At 36.5% G+C, this 18,064-nt stretch overlaps 1 protein-coding gene across 14 annotated transcripts in view; it reads left to right on the top strand.

Moving 5' to 3' along the window:
- cacna1ba (calcium channel, voltage-dependent, N type, alpha 1B subunit, a) overlaps positions 1–18,064 on the top strand; it is a 189,851-nt gene that overhangs the window by 68,277 nt on the left and 103,510 nt on the right. For all 14 annotated transcript variants that reach the window (XR_012405930.1, XM_073950451.1, XM_073950450.1 and 11 more), the window contains 1 exon segment: positions 17,065–17,168. Coding sequence is in view for 13 of the 14 variants with exons in the window: in XM_073950451.1 (XP_073806552.1) it covers positions 17,065–17,168 (104 nt within the window). In the remaining variant the exon portion in view is untranslated.

Raw genomic sequence — 18,064 nt, 5'->3', positions numbered from 1 at the left:
GAGATGCATAGTTCTGATCTGGCTAATTTAGCAAGTTTTGGGTAGGATTGTTTGTTCATCTTCTACCAGCCACGAACGTCCATTATATTTTCCATGACATCAGTTTCAATGTAGCGAGTGACCGTCATCTTCCCTGTTAGCTTGCTGTACATTGCTGTTTCGCGCTCTACTGTAATATGCAGTATATAAGTGACCGCCGAAATACCTTTGTGGCTAGAATGACTGTTCTTTTTAAACTGGCGACGGGCCTGATCGCAATCAAAATTCGCTCTTTTTGTCTTCTTCGTCATCTTTTGTTTCACCTTTGTAGGGGGGATTTTAATGTTGTAACAAACGATTTGATTACTTTCTCACGCTAATCGAAATGCATCACATGACTTTACATTTACCACGAAGACAAGCCCGGCCCAACCCCGTCTAAAATGATAGAAATTAAACTCGAACCCGCTCGAACCGATTGGGTCCCACCGGGTCCTGTCAGGTTCAGGCAAAGATCTTCAGCTCTACTAGGAATAACCTGATATGTGGTGCTGTGAATTTGCACTGAGCATGTTGAATGCTTGTCCTTGAAGTTTTATGGCTATGTGCTTATTTGTATGCGTTTTTCATTAGGTAATGGAGTTTGTAAAAAAAATTACAAACGGTGTTCAAAAATAACAAGAAAATCATGTGTTTTTGTGGGCGACACGGTGGCCTCACAGCAAGAAGTTCGCTGGTTTAAGCCTCGGCTAGGCCAGTTGGCATTTCTGTATGGAGTTTGCATGCTCTCCCCATGTTTGTGTGGGTTTCCTCTTCGGTTTCCCTGACAGTCCAAATACATGGACTATAGGTGCATTGAGTAAGCTAAATTGTCTGTAGTGTATGTGTGTGAATGTAAGAGTGTATGGGTGTTTCCCAGTACTGAGTTGCAGCTGGAAGGGCATCCGCTGTGTAAAACATATGCTGGATAAGTTGGCGGTTCATCCCGTTGTGGCAACCCCTGATAAATAAAAGAACTATGCCAAAAGAAAAATGAATAAATATATATTTTTTGTTTAAGCAAAAGTGCATTCAGACATAAAATTTAGTCATCTTTTACTTACACTCATGTCATTTCAAACTGGTAAGATCTCTGAAGCAAAAATTAATATATTTATAATAAAATATGTCAGCATAAAAGAAACTGTGAGTCTTCTGGAGATGACCAGACTTAAGTTTTAATTCATATTTTAACATTGACTGCGTAGACACACATGTACAAATGTGCACACTCACACAAATGCACACACTGAGAAATTGAGAGCTCATTAAATATGGAAACTCAATACTTGATGTGTGAGATCAAGCCTCATTGGTGGGTGTGTGCCTCATTTTGTGGGTATGTGCAATATTACTTGCATTGGATGTGCAATAAATTTGCTTCTTGATCTGTTTTTTAATGCTGTAGAACACAAAATTAGATACATAGCAGAGTGTTCATAAAGTTCATATTTAAAATATATGGTTCATATGGAAATATATATGGTTCATGTGGAAATGTATTTGGTTCAAATGGAAATATATGATTTATATGGAAAATAAATGGCTACTGAGAATGTCAAACTTGATTGTAATTCATAAAAAACTGTGTGCTGGATTCATGCTGTATTATGAGCATTTTTAAAGGACAGGCTGTAACTTAAAGGGAATTTTTTTGGGGGGTGTTCCACAAAAAAAAAAAAAAAAAATCAAGGAAGTTTTTGAACAAAGGACAGAATTTTAATTTCTGACTGAATAATTTTTTAAAGCAGTGTTTCTCAACTCAGGGGGTGCAGAAGCCTTCTGGGTGGTTTGCAGAGTGTTTTTTACTTCAGTGTTGAAAGATGTTATGAAAGCTTTGACACCTTTGTCAGACGTACAGGTTCATATGTTCTTCTTAATGTAATTTCAGATGAGATGTGACACTTGTGAGTGTCCATTTTCAATGCAGTATCCAAGGAATTTGGATTTTTTTTTGTATAAATGGCTGATTTTTATCCATTTTTATGATCTCATTCCTGCATTTTTGTATAATTTGATCATCACCCAATAAGGGGTAGATTTAGAATTGGGGTTTGGGGCATGTCTCTTTTTAAACATACCAATAAAATAGTTTGAACTCATACGAATTAGCCATATTTTCTAATAATAATAATAATAATAATAATAATAATAATAATAATAATAATAATAATAATAATAAAAATAATAGATTTTACAGTATTTATAATTTGCTTTTCTAAAGACCAAAGCTCTACAACAACAGAGAAATCAAACATGTAATAAAATACAGGGATTCAACACCAAAATTAAAAAATATGAACACATTAGGATGATCAAGAATCTAAAAAATACAGTCTTAAAAGATTAAAAGAGTTTTTAACATCCTCTTAAAGCTAGCTCATGTACAGAATTACAGAATAATCTAATTAGCCACTTCTCAATATGCAAAATCGTTTTGTTTCTTTGTGAAATGGGCTGCCATTTTCAGTGAGAGAAATGCAGAAAGTGGCAAAATACTAGCAGTTTCGGTGGCTGCATGAAGCTGGTACACTGCCGCTTTAACAAGCATGCTACCTGAGCATAGACTGTCAGTCAGCTTGCCACAGTTGGTAAAAATACAAGTATATTATGTATTTGTTTGTATATATTTTATTATTTTTAGTGAACAAAAAAGAAAAAAAATGATTGAGGCTTAATGACCTGGTAAAATGTTGGTCTCAAAGCCAATCCAGTTGAGAACCACTGCTTTATAGAAAACCAAATCAAATGGTTGATTTACACTCTTGACTAGTTTTCAAGACGCACATAATGACTGGACCACCTTAAATCATCACAATCCTAAAAACGATGAGAAATGAACATAAACACATGCTGTTGTTAAGGCGTAGTATAAGAAAGTGTCATATTTTTTGTCTTGCTGTGCAGAAGAGCTGCTCTTTGGTTGCATTGATGACTTGCGCTTGATGAGGAGGTCAAGGCAAGTCTTTAGGGAGAACTCTAATGGTACACTCAACATATATCTCATCTCCTTGTTCACATCTTCACTAGCGACAATTCCCTGGCAGCTCTTTAACCACAACAAAGAGAAAGAGATGCACGGAAAGATGAACAGGAAAGAGAAGATAATGAGGATACAGAACGCAAGTCATTTCATCTCATATTTCTCTAAATTAAAACTGTCTTAATAAATATATAATGGACAGACTATCTACTTACTTTTTTACTGGGCAGATGTTACATGAAAATTGCTGTGGTAAAAATATAATACACTATAATTTGCACATTTTGTGACAGTATAAAATTCTTCTTCCCTTTTCTTTTCCCAGTAATCTTTTGGGCACACAACTAGTCCCACAGTTTTCGCCCTAGACCCTTGAAAGTGGTGTCACATTGTGTGGTTGTATTAGGGGTATGTAGCTATGACTTTTATAAGGGGTCGGGGGGTTCTTGACCCCGTCAATTGCATTACATAGGAGTGTTATATGTGTCATATAGACATATGGGTGGGCTTTGACTCATGCAACCAGTCAGGGTCTCAGTATGATAATGAAGCACTCTAGCCATGCCCCCAAACTGATCCCGTAGACTGTCATTATATTAGGCCTAGATGCATATCTTTGCATGACAATGTCTTATGCCTAGTTCAGACTGCGTGATTTTAGCCCTGATTTTGGCTCGCTGACAGGTTTTGAAAAAATCGCCGACAAATGCCTGAAATCACAGGCAAATCGCTGCTCGTGCAAGTGAGTGACAATTACACAGTATGAACTTTCAAAGACGCAATCTGAGAGAATCGCCGATGAGTCGCCGATGCCTGTGAGATATTTGGCGTGCTAAATATCTGGAGCTGTCGGCGATTCAAACCATGCAGTGTGAATTGAGTTTTGACTGAAAATAACACCAGCCATCGCCTACAGCCAATGAGAGAGCAGCTTTCGCTTGTGTGTGCGTGTGTGTATACCTGCTGCAGGCCAGCGGGAGGCTGGGGGAGAAGTTAAAAGCGCTCTTTTTCGGTTTATTTGGACCCACGAAATGGAGGAAAAACTAGTGGAGGTTTCAGAGGACTCAGGAGCAACCGTGTCTGTTTGACGTTTCATACAGAAAGAAATTAGTTTATTATCAACGTTAAGGAGAAATGGCTAATTCCCTTTAAACCTAGGTGAGCAAACATGTACATGTTCTACCCCATTAAAGGCTTATTTCTCATTATGTAGTTAATAACAAAAGATATACTTCGTGTTTTTGGCTGTGAGACGTAGTTTGGACGAAGTTGTCAGCGATTCTTCCTTTAGTAAAGTCATGCAATGTGAATGTCCCTGTCGCCGATCCATCTTGCAGTGTAAACAAAGCAGCGATGAAACGCTGGCCCAGATAGTCATGGAGTGTGAAAACATCTGTGACATGACTACTTTGAAAATCATGCAGTCTGAACTCGGCATTATAGACATGAAGGTTGGCTCATTTTACTCAGACAACCAATAAGCATCTCAATAAGATAATGAAGCTCTCAAGCCATGCCTCAAACTGATTACATAGACTTCCAATATAAAGGGCCTACATGACTGCCTACAAGATGTCATACATACATGGGTGATTTAGGCAACCAACCTCATTCAAGTTCACTCTGTAACCATGCCCATAGCAACAAAATAGAGTACCCTAGCAACCATTTATCAACAGCTAAATCTGAACCAGAACATTGTAGAGACATGGGGATTGGCTTGTTTGACTCATGCTAGCAAACAGAACTTCCTATATGCTACAAATGCTAGCAGTGACTAGCTACATTCTAATATTGATTAGCCAAGTGCTATAACTTGCAAGAAATGCTTAATAAGTATAAAGATTTACAAACATGAGACTTGCCTAGTCTAGTAACAACCCAGTGAACCATAGCAACTGCCTAGCAGCCACCCAAACTACCCTAGCAACTGCCTACAACCACCTAGCAACCAGTTAGCAATGGCCTAGGAATGCCTCAGCAAGTGCCTAGCGACCACTTTGGACACTCTTGCAACTAACTAGCAACAACTCAGAACACCCTAGTACCACCTTAGAAACTGCCCAGCAATCACCCAGAACACCCTAGCAACCAATTAAACTGCATTCTATCTCAGCGATTTGCATGGAAAACCCCACTGACATTTTTTTTAGGAAATGTACAATTCTAGTTATTTTTAAAATTTTGCTTCATGTGTACACTGAAAAAAATGATTCAAAGATTTACTAATTTTTTTACTGTGATTGGTTGTGAACAAATTATTTGGGCTGAATTTAAGCAAACAAATTAGGTTTTCTCATTACAAAATGATATTTGTTTAAATTCAGTCCATACAAACTGTTTGCAACAATTTTGCAGAAATAATTTTTCAGTGTACAGTGAAGGGCTATAACAATGCATCTATACCTTACCAAAAGTGTTAAAGCAACCATGCTGTTTTACCTTGTTGTATGTATTTTAAAGATTTTTTGTCAAAGCATAAGCATTCTTATATATAAAATATGGCAATAATAAATGTTATACAAATATTATGGTGTACCATATGCTGCACCATTTTTATAATTTGCATGAAGTAGAATGAAAGTTTAGTTTTTTCAATTCAATTGCAGAAAACTGCAGTATAGTATTGTATGTACTGTATATGTTTAATAGTTAAGATTTGTAAAAATGTAGAGACATATTTTTTTCGATGAGCCTGCATGGTCAGAAAATAATGCTTTTTACGCTGGTTCTTTTCCTGGTACAGAAAGTTTTTATTCGCTCTTTAAGTGCAATTGTGCATGCAAACATCGGCCGTCTCCTCGCTGCCAATTTGAGGCTGAAAAGCTGGATATATGTATCAAATCAGTGGTTTTCTCCAGAGATCAATATGCTTCCCCTCAGTATCTCATTTCTGATAGAGCTTTGATAGCTTCCAATCAGTGCTGAGCTCATTTGCAAGAGTAGCCAGAAAAAATAGGCATAATATCTCTGGAATATTTAACACAGACGTCTAGTTATTTTTGGGGCATGTGCAATGAATTTTTCAGAACTCTCTGGTTATTTCATAACCACTTATGTTAATTTCACACACTACAGTTTTAGATCTGGTACCAGATTACTGAATTCATCCTAAAGTAAAATTTTTAGAACAACTATTTGCCTCATTTTTAATACATTTTGTATTTTGTGTCTCTTTAAAATTGTCTTATATTCTTTATATTCTTAAAATCTGCTTTCTTAGGGTCAGCACAACTGCATTTAACAAGTAGGCCAGTATAATCCTGCAGGCTTTTGTTTCACTAGATGTCAGGCTCCAGGCTCGAATCCATTCACAGAAATGTTTTTTTTTTTCTGTAATTCTCTTTGTTTCTGTTTGTGTGACATTGTCTTATTTATTACCGGACTGTGTTGTATAAGTATCTTCATATGTCTCTAAACAGTGGAGTGTACTTGGTGGCCTTGTGACGCTGTGCAGGAGCTCAACTGACAGGGGTGATCGGTGTGGTTTATGGTGACCATGTTCCCTGGCATTCAGCATTGTTAGCCCTATTGATCAATCTGCTGTTAAATGTTTAAAAATAGCCCCACAGGGAGCAAAGATGGATAGCGTTTGGATCTAAAGGAGTGAGCCAAGTTCTGGCTGGCCATGTGGTTTACTGGAAGATCAAACACCTATAAAATAAAGCCCTTCGTCCATACTGCATTCAGCCTACTGGAATGTGTGAGGTTTAGAGGGAAATGGATGTTGCTGTTGTTTTTGTTGTTTTTAGGGCAACACTTTAGAATAATGGTCAATTAGTTAATGTTAGTTATTGTATTCAACATTAAGTATGAATAATCTTGTAGTTCAACATTAACTAATGCATTATTAAAATGCACAGCAAGTTAACAGGAATTAATATTATTAAACTTAAATAACATTAACTAATGTTATCAAACATATATAAATCAGCACCGTAATGAAAGTATTACTAATGGCTTGTTAATGGTAGTAAATACATTAAGCAACTTTAACTAATTAACCATTATAAGTGTTGGTTTTTAGTGTTTTGTGAAGTTCTTTTGTAGATTTGATTCAATTCAAAGCATCTTTATTTCTATAGCACTTTTACAAAGTGGTTTGTGCCAAAGCAGCTTAAAATAGATGTTCTAGTTGAAGTTCAATTTAGTGCAGTTCAGTTCAGTGTGGTTTAATTTTTACTGCTAAAAGTCTAAACTTTGAAGAGCAAATCCATCGATGGACAGCTCCACAACTCCCAAACCATGCAAGCCAGTGGCGAGGAATAAAATTTCACCAATTGACGAAAGTGAAGGAAAAAACCTTGAGAGAAACCAGGCTGAGTTGATCACGACCGTTTCTCCTCTCACCAAGCTTCCTGTGCAGAGCTGCAGTCTAGGTGCCAGAGGCTGGAGAACGCTGGACGTCCATCGTTGAGAAGCTGCAGGTGTGAGTCGGTCACCGGCGGGTGTTCAGGCTGGCCCATGGGATCAATGCGGAGACCCGTTTGTCACTGGGGTTTATCAGGAATCAGTCTCATGCCCTCCTCCATGACCGTCACAGCATCTGCTTTGAATACGGCCTGGTCTAGGATTATGGAGACCTTTAGGATAATGAAAACAGATTAAAGCAAGGCTTTATTTATATAGCATATTTAAAATGTGTTAAAAACAGGTTATAAAGGAATAAAAAAGAAAAGAGGGGCGTAGTAGCTGAAAGCTGATTCACCCTGCTTTGACTGAAATCTTGGAATTTCTAGTTTACATGATCCTAAAGATCTGAATGATCTTTTAGGTTTGCATTCACTCAGCGTATCTGTAATGTATTGAGGTCCTAGGCCATTTAGTGATTTATAGACATTCAGTAATACTTTAAAATGTATTCTGAATGTAACTGGGAGCCAGAGTAGAGACCTGAGGATTGGTGTGATGCGCTCTAATTTTCTGGTTCTGGTCAGAATCCTGACCGCAGCATTCTGTATGAGTTGCAACTGTCTGACTGTCTTTTTGGGAAGGCCAGTGAGGAGGCTGTTACAGTAATCCACCCTGCTGCTGATAAAAGCATGATCAAGTTTCCCTAAGTCTTCACTAGAAACAAAGCATCTAATTCTTGCAATGTTTTTGAGATGATAGGATGCTGATTTAGTTACTACTTTGACATGACTACTGAAACTCATATCTGACTCCAGAGTCACATCAAGATTCTTGACCTTATTTTGTGTTGTTTGACCCCTAGAGTCAAGGCACGCATTTTCCTTGAGAACCTCATCTCTGTTCCCAAATGCAATGACTTCAGTTTTCTCTGTGTTTAACTGAGGAAAGTTTTGGCACATCCAATTGTTAATTTCATCAATGCATTGGCAGAGGGTGTCAATGGGGCTGTAGTCATTAGGCAGTATAGCTAAGTAGATCTGAGTGTCATCATCATATAGCTGTGGTTGGAGATTTGGTTCTTTCTCGTTATTTGGCTCAGAGAGAGCATATAAAGGTTGAAGGTTGAATCAAGAGAAGCGTAGATGCCGTTCGTCTTTTGGGAAGTGAAAATAGATAGTTTGTTTAGTAATTTTGACCTGAGACAGAATGTGCTTCTTGTTTTTACAAGGCTCTGAATCAACTGTTGTGTTGTGTGGATTTAGGCCTGGCATGGATTCGACATATCTGCAGCCAAATTACAAATTCTGAGTTCTCTTCTTTGAATTGGGCCAAATTTCAGTTTTGTTATGGGTCATTTTCAGGTTGGTCTGTAGTAAATCAAAATAATAAAAAAATGTCAAAAGTTTAAAATGTCTAAAAAAAAAAAAAAAAAAGTTTTGCAGGTGTGCATGACCACTTGTGTCTTCTGAAGCAACATGTACTGCATGAGTTTCAAGTTAGTTAGTTTAGATAAAACAACAAGTTTAGTTAATCAAGATAAAACTACTTTCAGTCACAGCAGCGCTCATTAATGTAACTTATATATCAGTGGACCAATCAGAAAGACTCAAAGGTGGAGCAATTGTTGCGAGCTTCTGAATACCAAGTTGGCATGACAGTTGGCGGAACCACTTCTGAGAGCTGCATCTTGTGTTTTCAGATGCAAAGACTCGATAATGTCAGTTTCACCACAGTGACCCAATCAGAGGAACCTGAAGACGGGGCAAATGTTCTGAGCTTTCTATGTACCAAGTTGGCATGACAAGGGCAACATGGCAGAACCATTTCTGAGTGGTGCATCTCACATTTTCAGATGCAAAAACGTATTAATGCCAGTTACACAGCAGTGAAACAATCAGAAGAACTTGAAGGTGGGGAAAATATTGTGAGCCAACTTATCCAGCCTGCAACCTAACCGCCAACTTATCCAGCATATGTTTTATACAGCGGATGCCCTTTCAGCCACAACTCAGCTCTGGGAAACGCTCATACACTCTTGCATTCACACCCACGCATAGACTATGGCCAATTTAGCTTATTCAATTCACCCTTATTGCATGTCTTTGGACTGTGAGGGAAACCAGAACACCCGTAGGAAACCCACACAAACAGGGGGAGAACCAGCGACCTTCTTATTGTAAGGCGAAAGCGCTACCCACTGCGCCACTGTATCACCACTGCTGAGATCTTTTCTGCCTAACTAAATATGTATATTTATACATAGGTATATGTATTGAGGACAAATACCTATACCATTACACCGCTAACACACATACATCAATCAACCTATATTTGGCTGTACTAAGAACAACACAGCCAGTTCAAAACATGCTTTTGTAGCTATAATTTATTTGTAATTTTGTTTCTGTTGTTTAGTTGCTAGTTTGTTAAAGACAGCTAGGTATGATTGTACAGGAAGCAATTTAGTTTAGCTTATTTAGCTTGATGGGTTTTGTGCACAATCATACATTATAACAATTGAGTCAAAAATACCAGGCTGACCAAAAGTCCTAAGTAGCTTGAGGCTGACATAACAGTCTGATGGATGCTGGATTGTTTCTCTCCTTCAGTAATATGGCATCCTCCTCCTCGAGTGTTCTTCTGCAAGCTGGCCTTTCGGTCCTCTGGGGTCCTTAATGAGAGATCTAATGACATATGAATGGTGCAACATTTCGCTATCCAGACCTTGGCTCTCATGGAGATAATCTGATTATCCCGGACACTAGAACTATACGCCAGTGGAAAATTAGAAGCTAGTATCCGTTCTTTTTCATTCTCTGTTCTTTTCAATTCTCTGTAGACTTATAAGCAGCTCTGTTGCAAAACCTGGTGATTTGCCTCACTTCCTGCTGCTTATGTACAACAGTCTTGAGAAGGAGCATAACAAACAGTTATTAAACCTCACAACTGATTGATCTGAAATCACCTACACAGTAGGGCAACAGTAAGAACACACCAATTGAGTTAAAATAATTGAATTAAGCTGATGTTAGCATGTTGCTAAGCTATTTATAGGATTACTCCAAGCATAACAAATTTTACATTTACATATTTTTTTGCTTATGCTATTATAATCCTAATAAATGTTAAATAAATTAATTAAAGAGGTCTGAAAAAAACATTTTGCACAAAAATATAGTTTTTATCATCATAAGGCATTCTTGCATGCCAAATCAATGGTGTTTACATAAAAAAAGAGTGCAATGCATTGTTGGTGGAAATAAGTAGTCAACATTGTCTTTAAAATGCAAAAACGTCACATGTCTGTCATTTGAGCCACATTGGTTGTAACTGTCATTGCAACATAGGCTCATTCTGAAAATGTAGCCCTATATACATTCCTGGAGAACACAAATTTATGTAGCCAGATGTACGTATGGCTACATCTCGTCTTTAAAACGAACTCTACTGGGTGGTATGACGCTGTTCCTCATTACATTTACCAGCTGACCGTTTACCTCCATATGGATGGATTTTCCGCTGTTACCAGTTTGTCTTGTTAGCTTGCCGTGTACGTTGGCGGACTTGAGATGCAGAGAGGAGTTGACCACGACGGGGTTTGAGTATCATGTGAGGGATTTTCTTTTTCTGGATTGCTTTTTAAAACTGTCGGTTGGGTTTATGAAAGTGGGTGGTTGGGTCAATTGGTGCTTTTGAATACACTATTGATTGGGTTTTGGGAAGGAGGAGGGTGGGTCAGTCGAGCGGTCAGTCAGTCTGTCGACAGCGACCTCTGGTGGATTTACATGAGAACAGCAGATGTGAATGGCACTCATTTTTGAGATCTCAAAAAGCGTACACAGCAGCCTCTGGTGAATTTGTGATAACAGAAACTGCAAATAAAGTACCTCCAGGGACTTTTTGGCGCTCTCCAGAAATATATACAGCGGTACATTTTCAGAATGAGCCCTGGCTGGTCATTGAAGATGTCATGCAGACGATGGAGTGATATTATTTGCTAATTCAAATTTAAAGTTTTTTTTTTTTTTTGATTTCTGTTTTTAGTTATGTTGATTAGTGAGTTCCCTTATGTAACTTTGGAGTTCTGTTATGTTTAGAAATGTTCACTTTCAAAAATTATACTTTAATTTTTCTAACAAAATGAAAAACACAGAATGCTTTGATACTTTTCTTTTAATGCAATTTTTACAGTATGTTTATATTTTTTTGGTCTTTAATGGGCTTGTACTTATTGAGGTACTTATTCTTGTAATACGAGGAAGTAGCATAATTAAGTTGCTTTCTTTACTGGTTGCCTTGGATGTATTAACCCCATACGTTTTGGAACAGCATTATATATATATATATATATATATATATATATATATATATATATATATATATATATATATATATATTTTTTTTTTTTTTTTTTTTTTTTTTTTTACATTTTAGATACTCCTTATAGACAGCATGAATTTGTATATATTTTTAAAACATGCATACTGAAATGACAAAAGGTTGACCACCTTGTGCATTTCACAAACTCTTTCTCGAAAAGGTACAAACCATCTCACAGTGGTCTTCATTTTCTCATTACTTAATTAGCACAGTGGTTAACAACATGAATATAGTGCATAAGGGGGGTCATGTCAGAGCTGATTTAGCACATTGATATGAACATATGTTCTAGTCACTGCACTGTAGTTTTAAGATTTTTTTTTCAAGTAATAATTTTAAGGTGCAGTCCCATTAGAGATTTTTGGATCTAATATTCCAAATCATTCTGTACTGTTTAGCAGTGTATTGTATGAATTCATTTTCTGTTTTGTCAAAGTGAATTCACATGGTAAACCTCAACATTTTGCAGAATATTTTACTCTCATGAAGAATTCCCAATTGCATGTATTTCTATTGAAATTATGATTTTTGTTGTGAAATCTGTGCAACTTTAGCCAAATCTAGCTGGTCATTCCATTAGTCACCTCAAATAGACTTTTGCTGATTTAAATGTAAGCAATAGACACTAATGCTATTAAATATTGATAATAAACAAGAGGGAAAGTCTTTTTAACAACTTTTCTTTCAATAGATATGTTACTTTAAACTCTGTTGTGTCAAACTCTCAACATTTGATTATAGTTTGATTATAACATCTGTATTATTATGTGTTCTTAAGGACATTTTTGTAGATTTTTCTTTTATTTCCACATAAATGTCTTGAGCATGTAAGTGCTAGAGCAGGGAAGCCCAAACTAGGGTCTGGGGGCCAAAGTTGGCCCATGGTAACCTTTAATTTAGCCCGCTGTCCCATATACTGTAAGAAGAGAGGGAGAATGATTCGTTTTCAGAAAGAGCTTGGGTTGGAATGATGGTAATGGTGTCATTTCAGTGTAAGGCTTTTTTTGTTTGTTTTATTGTTTAAAGCTAACTGTAATTAAATGGTGTAAATTAATCAGATTTAGTTTAAATGTACATACTGTCACGCGACAATCCAGAGACTTTTGTAAGCAATTACAGTCAAAGGCAGATTCTGTTTGTATTCAGCATGGAACTACACTGTGTTATATATGTTATTGCTTATGTGTTTTATTGAAATATGTTATCATTTAAAAAAGTTATATTGCTATTTTCTGTTTATTTTGAAATATCATGAAATAAATTAGGAAATCACCCATGGCAACTTTAATGTAATATAGTTTGGTATATTTACCTTCAGTCCACAGATCTCAATAATATTTGGTTTTTGGCCCTTGATACAAAAAAGTTTGGGCACCCCTGTCCTGGAGGATCCATACTGTAGGATTAGCTACTAGCAATTTTGCAAATGAGTTTTATAATTTACCCAGCCAACAGTATTGTAATGGTACTGTGCCACATGACAAATAAGGTGTCGACAACCACCAAATCAACAGCATTAACGTGGGAACCAAAAAACTAAACAGTATCAGTATCTTTATTTATTCAAACCAATGCATTGCTGGCAACTTGATTACCACATTTATCGTGGTATTTTTATTCATATATTCCATACCTTATTTGGAAATGCTTACATTTGGCAAATATTTGGTAATTCTTTTTGTATGTGTGGTTTAAGGTTTGTGTATTGCTTTGCATTTTAAAAGCAGATATATTCATACCTCAGAAGTGATGTATGAAAGGTGTGGAAGAACCAGATAATTGTCTCAGATTCATTTGCACTTTTCATTACTGTGATAATATGGTAAAGTCTGTATTCCGCCAATCCATATATCACCCAATGGACCACAGACGTGTGATCCAATGCCTTTAGAAAACATGACTACTGAGACAATGTTATATTTCAGCTACAGAATACATAATCATTTAGCATGTCAGAACGATTTTCAGGCTTTAGATAAAATGTAGGCGATTCACCACTCTTTCATGTTCCTCAGAATGAGACTGTTTCAGTGCCATATCCTTTGTTCCCCCTCATGTCAGATGCCGCTCGTCCAGCTTCCAAAGATGAATCGCAAGTACTCCTTTCAAAAACCAAAAGGATGGCAGTATCTGGCAACTCACTCCACCCTGGACTCAGTTCAGAGTCTGTTCATTTAAAAAAAAAAAAAAAAAAAAAAAAACGATTTGGCTAAAGAGATACTCTTGTGCTGTCATCTTTCATCTGGATGCATGAAACAGTAACCAATATAGACATCTACAGTAATAAATAAATTACAATTAAGAAAAAGTCATTCAGACGAATTCCCCACAGCGCTGTAATAAATTAAATACTCAGAGGAGTAGAGATGCAGCAGTGGAATTTAGGCTCCTGCTGCTTCACTACTCTTGCCAGAAATGCAATTTTAAAGTTAAAACAAGAAAGATAAAGGGACAGAGGTAGACACGTCGAGCCGGTTGCTGTAGAAACAGCTGTGTAAGTGAGGATCTGTATGTGTGTGCTGAATCAGCATTCTCCACCGTCCCATAACAATTACAGACAATATGTGAGAGCAATTTGCTGGTAAATGGCCACTAGGAGAAATCTTTTCATTGCATGCCTCATAAATGCTTTGTGAACAGCTCTGTGTTGTATATGCTGGTGATACTCTGTCCCTCACAGTCTTTACAAAGCAGCGGCCAGGAGATTGCATTTCATTTCTCTTTTTAACCTAAAAAAGACATGAAATCTCACCGAAAGCAATTATTTGGACAATAAGAAGGGTTGTATAGATGTTGTTGATGTACAATATGTAGTTTCAGCATTGACACTGCAATGTGCATGTCTGTGTTAGATATTAGGACATATATAGTATTTGATTTTTTTTTTTTTTAGCCTGACTCAATATGAAGATGATACTATTCAATCTTTTGTTGTTGTTGTTTAAACTTGTGGAAGCTGTAGACAATTGGATAACATTTTCTTTTGAAGCGTGTTTTTTTGTTCTTGGTTAGATAGGGAGTGAGGTAAAGTTTTTGTTTATTCGTTTTTTTTCTTTTATTCAGGTAAGTTAGTTTTTTCATACCAACATTTAAACATATTTATTTATTCAACTTTTAGATTTAAGATAATTGTAACAGTCCACAATAGTCAAAAGTCAAGAAGGGTTTATCTTTAACCATGGAGTTCCCAACACGGACTTTGTAGATTTATTGCAGATTTTACCCATATTACAGTGACAAATTATCTTTTTTTATATGTGTTTTTATGGACTGTTAAGGAATTTAGGAATGAAATGATAATGTTTGTAGCTTGGACAAAGTTGAATTAAAATGAATTTATATAGTAAAGACTATACAGTATTATTTTACATTTAATCAATCTACAGTTGAAGTCAGAATTTTTAGCCCCCTTTGAATTGTTTTCTCTTTTAAATATTTCCCAAATGATGTTTAACAGAGCAAGGAAATTTTCACAGTATGTCTGGTGATATTTTTTTCTTCTGAAGAAAGTCTTAATTGTTTTATTTAGGCTAGAATAAAAGCGGTTTTTAATTTTTAAAAACCATTTCAGGGTCAAAGTTATTTGCCCCTTAAGCTTTTTTCAGCTTAAAGGGGCTTTTTAAGTAGTCTAGAACAAACTATCACAAACAATAACTTGCCTAATTACACTATCCTGTCTAGTTAACCTAATTAACCTAGTTAAGCTTTTAAATGTCACTTTAATCTGTATAGAATTGTCTGGAAAAGCATCTAGTCAAATATTATTTACTGTCATCATGGCAAAGATAAATAAAATCAGTTATTAGAAATGAGTTTTTAAAACTATTATGTTTAGAAATGTGTTAAAAACATCTTCTCTCTGTTAAACAGAAATTGGGGAAACACAGATTTCTTCATGTAAACAACATACCCACAATAAACCATCAAGATCCTGGCTTGACAGCTGTAATTATTACAGAAATAAAAAACATTTATTAATAAAAACGTTTTGAATTTCAAAACAATCAATGCCAATAAAGAAAAAAAAAAAGATTTCCAAGTTGGATTCTAAGTGGACTGCAAAAAATGCCAAAATACAGGGGGGTAAATATCGGGGGACAATGTGGACCTTTTCTTTTGAATGATGTGAGCTAAGAGTGCAACGCAATCTCACGACAATTCAGAACTTTTTGATTTAGTGGCTATGGACAATGACGTTTTGGCAGGTTTGTTGCTGGTAGGTTTGTCTCACACACACACACACACACACACACACACACACACACACACACACACACACACACACACAGACACACACACACACACACACACACACACACACACACACACACACACACACACACACACACACACACACACACACAGACACTGACACACACACTCACACACACACACACACACACACAGCGTGCAGAACAGGGCAGCTGGAGCGACTCCCTTCAGATTCACCACGCATGATCGAGTTCATCAAATTTGCTTAAACTAAGCATTCTAAAGTATGGCTGTATTTCACAAGGATTCTGACACAACAACGCGAAGCATACACTTTACACAACTTGCGTTCAAGGGAAAAACACGTCAAACTTACTGAAACATTAGAGAACGCGTGCTGAAAGGCAGAGGAATGCGCAGTCTTTAACTTCATTGACATGGACACCAACAATCCGCTTTTAATATGATTGAGATAATACTCTTATTAAGAGTCTACCATGGAAGCAGCGATTTTTGATTAAATTAAAGGACCACTGAGTCTCGTAATGCGGAGGTTTTTCTTTTCGTTTGCCATGCGGTATCAAATTCCATTAAAACAAAAGTGGAAAGTTAAAAATGAAACATACAAAATTAGATGAAACTCTGGAGGAAACGCTGGATAGCCTTGTAATGCAACATTAATTGTTTATATTGAATCTTGCCTTCAAAAAGTTCTTCCTTGGACTTATCCATATTTCTTTGCATGTTCAACACATGTCGGCCACAACAGGAATTGAAAAAAAAAACTGCAACTGTGTTAATTGCGTAATTTTTTTTTAACGCGTTAAATATTTCAAATTAATTGCATATATATATATAAATTATATATATATATATATATATATATATATATATAAATAAATAAGAATATGGCAATTTTAGTTATCATGCAGTTCTGTGCTTTTATAAAATGTGCTAAAGAGAATTTTACATGGGGTTTCAGTGATGGATGGTCTGTTGGAACCCTGTGGAGATTCAATCTCCTCCAGGTTCTTCTAGGTTCTCATATTGATGTTTAATTCTCTCTCTACCTCCACTGCTTCTCAGTTTCTGCTCTCATTACTTCTGTCTCATTACAGGCCAACGATGCCTCAGGGAACACCTGGAACTGGCTCTACTTCATCCCACTCATCATCATCGGCTCCTTCTTCATGCTCAACTTGGTTCTGGGTGTGCTGTCAGGGTAAGTCTGAAATCAGAGTTGTCAAATTAGTTTAAAGTGCGGAGGGATTTTCTGGAACTCTCAATTGCACACATGTAAGATGTCATCATAAGCGTCAGTGATAAGATGGTGGACATCACATTTATCAATACATTCATCCATGTATTGCCTGACTGACTGACTGACTGACTGACTAATTGATTGAGATTGATTGATTTGAGGTTTCGTATATTTTTTTGAAAGCTAAATTGTAAAGTGTGGATGTTTAAAATGCTTTGTAACCTTATACGTTTTAGGGCTATGTTGATATTTTAATGCTTATTTTGGTTGTAAAACACTGTAAAACAGATGTAAAAGTCCAGCAGCTGCTTTTAGATGGAGCATTGTTTAATACACAAAGCCACTGTTCACTGAAAAGCTACTGAAAAAGGCGGAAGATTCAATTGCCGCAATTATGAAATTGGTCACATTGTTCTGTGATTTGACAGCTGTTGCGTAGCTTCTCAATGATCTTTGGCTCTGTGCTGCTGCTGCTGCTGATCTGAGAGCACATGAAAATACCACATTTAATAACATGCTTTTACACCTAACTGACCCCTTAACTTCAGTCAAATGTATCATTCTGTGAAATGATTCCATAGTTGTGTTCATTAGTTACATTGAATCAATGAACGCAGTTAAATCCTCTGCTCTGTTTGATTTCCTAACCATTGCTCTTGTTTGCTGCATATTTGCAGTTTCTGCATGAGAGTGCCCTCTGGCCTTTGGAGCAGATTTACTACTGGTCACAGAGCTGTGCGTTCCTAACAAGATGTGCATGAGAATATAGTAGCTTTTGCTGAATTGCAATCTTGAAATCATTTTAAATAAGCACGCAGCCCTAGTATATTTAGAGTATTTCCCTCAAAGTTTAAACT

Source organism: Danio rerio, chromosome 5 (genome assembly GCF_049306965.1).
Source record: "Danio rerio strain Tuebingen ecotype United States chromosome 5, GRCz12tu, whole genome shotgun sequence".
Lineage (NCBI taxonomy): Eukaryota > Metazoa > Chordata > Actinopteri > Cypriniformes > Danionidae > Danio > Danio rerio.
The sequence above is the reverse complement of the archived record's forward strand: the minus strand, read 5'-3'. Positions and strand labels throughout refer to the sequence as shown.